We start from the raw sequence: 3,844 nt of genomic DNA, 5'->3' as shown, positions 1-3,844 counted from the left end.
ATATATATACAAGTTTCCTCCTGTAAACATAGCATATAATTTAGCCATGTATTTAAGGCAAGTTGTAAAATGTCTGAAGTCTTCATTTTTATGTCTAACAAATTTAAAACATAACTCATGCTGTGTCTACTAAGTACTGTCTCAAATTTCGATACTGTAAATGTATAGAATCGTATACCGAGGGAACGTTTGATGGGAGGAGCAATATGGCGGCATCGCGGCTTCAAAATTCGTGGCCTATCGGCTATCCAGTCGTATATTCAGATCAGTGGTGTAGATCAAAACAGACGTCACGACATTTTGCTTTTTTTCACGAGGACCGACTAAAGTTGGAAGCAAACATCCAAGCGCATTCCCTCGCTTCTCACCACCTCCCGACCCGGCCGGCCGCTTGGTTGGCTTTGTTGTTGCTCCCGGCTGGTTGATTGAGCAGCGCGTGACTGACGGCGCGCAGGGGATGTTGACCAATCAGCGTCCGGCCTCGCGCCCACTTGACGCGGCGGCACTGCCATTGGCTGGGCTGAGTGTGGGAAAGAATGCCGAGAAACTTTCACACGCTGTGTGAGTAGGCGCGCCGGTATAAGTAGGATGGAGCGTGTTGGCTGCAGAAGTCGAGAGAGACGCCGGAGACACGAGACTGACGACGGGGGGGGAGACTTTATTTTTCAACGAGGCTGCTCGGTGGACAAAAAGGAAAAACTTCCGTCGACACCTGAGTCCACCAGGAAAGGATTTTATCGATTTCCGTTGCCCATCATTGATTAACGATGCCAGCTGACACCATGGAGAAGCAGACGGCGTCTCCGATGGCTGGTGCCCCTGCAAACGGATCACACACGCCGGACAAGCCCAAAAATGCTAGCGAGCACAGAAAGGTAATTGACCAGTTATGTTCCATTACGTGCCATGCATCCTGTAACATCGATATTTGAATTAACAGTATCTTATTTTTATTCGTTGCAGTCGTCCAAGCCCATCATGGAAAAAAGACGCCGAGCAAGAATAAACGAAAGCCTGGGCCAGCTCAAAACGCTCATCCTGGACGCACTAAAGAAAGATGTAAGTCGCATTTTCACCACGAAATATTTCGATTTTAAAGCCAAAACGATGTGTGGGAATGCCACTAAACTTGAAATGCATTCTCCAATGCAGAGCTCCAGACACTCCAAGCTGGAGAAGGCAGACATCTTGGAGATGACAGTGAAGCACTTGAGGAACCTGCAACGGGTGCAATTAAGTGGTAAGTGGAGTTTTCCCCTACTTTTCTGTTGAGTCAATTAAGACACATATTTTACATTAGAAAACAGTAAGGGCACACCCCCAAACAAAATAAAATAGCACAAACATGCTGAAATAACGCTACAGTTATCACATAGTTCATGCTGTACAAAACACAACTTTTAGATTTTGGCCAAAAGCAGACCTTTAAGTTGAAAATATAAAGTAATGACATTTAGCAACAATGTTAGTTGGTGCAACCAAGCAAGCAAGTTGTTTTTACTAAAAGTATTTAAGTTGGGATGCTTCAATAAAAAGGACAACAGTTCTGTAAAGTCTGATTTTGTTGTTATGAAATGCAGGAAAGCCAAAACTTAAAACATGTAGTCTAATTAACCAAATTAAAATGTTTTCAAAGTTTGTAGCCTTGAACTTTTGAGTTGACTACTCTCACTCTGTTACTGTACGTTGCTGGCATAGTTGATACTAGGGGTGTGAATTGCCTAGTACCTGACGATTCGATTCGTATCACGATTCACAGGTCACGATTCGATTCGATGCCGATTAATCCCGATACCAATTTATAAGTCGATTGTTGCGATTTTTTTCATTCAAATTTAAAAAATGCTAATCAGTAAACTTGTAGTGTAAGATTTGTATGCAAATGTATTATTTATTTATCTGAAACTTCAGTCTTATACAGGTTGTAATCTGTTTCATGCTTGAACAGCATTAAAATTAAATATAAATGCTTAATGTTACGTTCATAAAACATTCTTCCATGCTTAAGGTGTGAACCCTAACCCAAAGTAAGATGTTTTGTTGAATATTTTTCCATTAAAAATCGATTCAGCCGCCTATTGAATCGATTCGAAAATTGCGCGATGTAGTATCGCGATATATTGCCGAATCGATTTTTTTTAACACCCCTAGTTGATACCATATAATGTGTAAATAAATAATAATTTCACATCCAATTAAATGTAACTGGATAGTTTTGAGCACAGTTATTTGGGCATTGGGTCACATTAAAAAGTGTACAAAATTTTGATAGAAAGACGTAATTTTTAGTGAGTGAACACTAAACGATGAGAAGGTATCACTAACATCGGTGCATCTCCTCCTTCTTCTCCAGCAGCTGCACTCTCCCCTGATGCCGGCGTGATGAGCAAGTACAGAGCCGGATTCAACGAGTGCATGAACGAGGTCACGCGCTTCTTGTCCACTTCGGAGGGGGTGAACGTGGAAGTGAGGTCCAGGCTGCTTTCTCACCTGTCCGGCTGCATGAGCCAGATGATGGCCGTCAGCTACTCTCAGCAAGCCCCGTCCCAGCAAGCTCACATCGCCCAGCCCCTGCACGTCCAGCTCCCATCCACCCTGCCCATCACCCCCGGCGCCGCCATGGCCTCCAAACACAGCCCGGCCGAGGCCGCTTCCCCCAAGGTGTTTGGCGGCTTCCAGCTAGTGCCCGCGTCCGACGGCCAGTTCGCGTTCCTGATCCCCAATCCGGCTTTTGCAGCAGCGACAGCCCCGGTGATCCCCCTGTATGCAAACGCGGGGCTGCCCATGGCGGTCAACGGGCCCTCGGCAGGCACCGCGGCTTCACCCGTCCATGGCATGACCTCCTTCTCCGGGGGAACCCAGGCGGTCAGCCCGGTGGGAGGGAGTCCCGGTCCAGACAGCGGCGAGGCGGTGTGGCGGCCCTGGTAGCGCCTCACTTGCCACCCAAAGCAACATGGAAATGCGGGACTGCTACTGTTAAACGTTTGAATTCAGACCTGCAGCTGTTACGAGGATCTAACCTGTGACTTTTCTGTTACGCCACCCTAAAAAAAAAGTTCATGTGGCACTTCTTGATGTTTCGTTTTATGGAACAGAAGCCTTCAATGGAATGTTATGATTTATGACCAGTTCCAGTTGGATGTTGGTGATAAACAACCTGTACATGCAGATGTTGATTTATAGGATTTTTGCTACAAAGTACTTTTTATAAAAAGGTTTAGTTTTGTACAGGGTTGTTGTTGATTGCTATACCAAAGCTGTTTTATATTGTTTTCCTGTTTGTTAAAGGAAAAACTGGTGTTCTTCCAGTGGTTGAATAAATAATGTTCCAAAATAAAGCATCAGTGTAAAGTCAATCTTATGCTAGAAGCAAATGCGCGCACACACATATTGACTTGCAAACCTGAGGTAAAAATTCCAACATTAATATTTTCTCTGAGAATTTTGACTTATGTGCAATTTGAACTGGCAACATTGTAGTCAAGCTTGGCAGGATTGCTTCACATCTGGCTTGACATGGGACAAAAGGGGAGATTTTTTTTCCCCCTTCTCTCTGTCTGTCCTGTTCTAAAGTGAAGTTCTAAAGAGGATCTCATCCAATATATTGGATGAGATCGGAGATCAGAAGTATTAGTCTATTCATGAGTCAGAAAATGTGCTCAGGCAAGGGTTAAAGTCACAAACAGATGAAAGAAAAATATGGATCTTATTTTTGTCTGCCAATTGTTCAATTATATTCCCCTCCAGTGGGCCTTGAATTGGGTAAATGAGGGCATTTATAGCCAATCATTTGCATCAAATGTTTAAGTCTGATTGCCACCGTACGTTTACACTGCACATCAGT

General features: G+C 44.1%; 1 protein-coding gene across 2 annotated transcripts; it reads left to right on the top strand.

The window, feature by feature from the left end:
- Positions 1–398: 398 nt before the first annotated feature.
- Positions 399–3,338, top strand: her9 (hairy-related 9). 2 transcript variants are annotated; one of them, XM_077514977.1, is made up of 4 exons: positions 399–875; positions 964–1,059; positions 1,153–1,240; positions 2,357–3,338. In XM_077514977.1, exons 1-4 carry the CDS (start codon positions 768–770, stop codon positions 2,926–2,928), a joined length of 864 nt encoding a protein of 287 aa, XP_077371103.1. In that variant the 5' UTR covers positions 399–767; the 3' UTR covers positions 2,929–3,338. The 2 variants fall into 2 exon arrangements, with proteins under 2 accessions (XP_077371103.1, XP_077371102.1); XM_077514976.1 differs by having other exon boundaries at positions 402–875; positions 2,354–3,338.
- Positions 3,339–3,844: the final 506 nt, after the last annotated feature.

Source organism: Festucalex cinctus, chromosome 2, assembly GCF_051991245.1.
Source record: "Festucalex cinctus isolate MCC-2025b chromosome 2, RoL_Fcin_1.0, whole genome shotgun sequence".
Classification (NCBI taxonomy): Eukaryota; Metazoa; Chordata; class Actinopteri; order Syngnathiformes; family Syngnathidae; genus Festucalex; species Festucalex cinctus.
The sequence above is the reverse complement of the archived record's forward strand: the minus strand, read 5'-3'. Positions and strand labels throughout refer to the sequence as shown.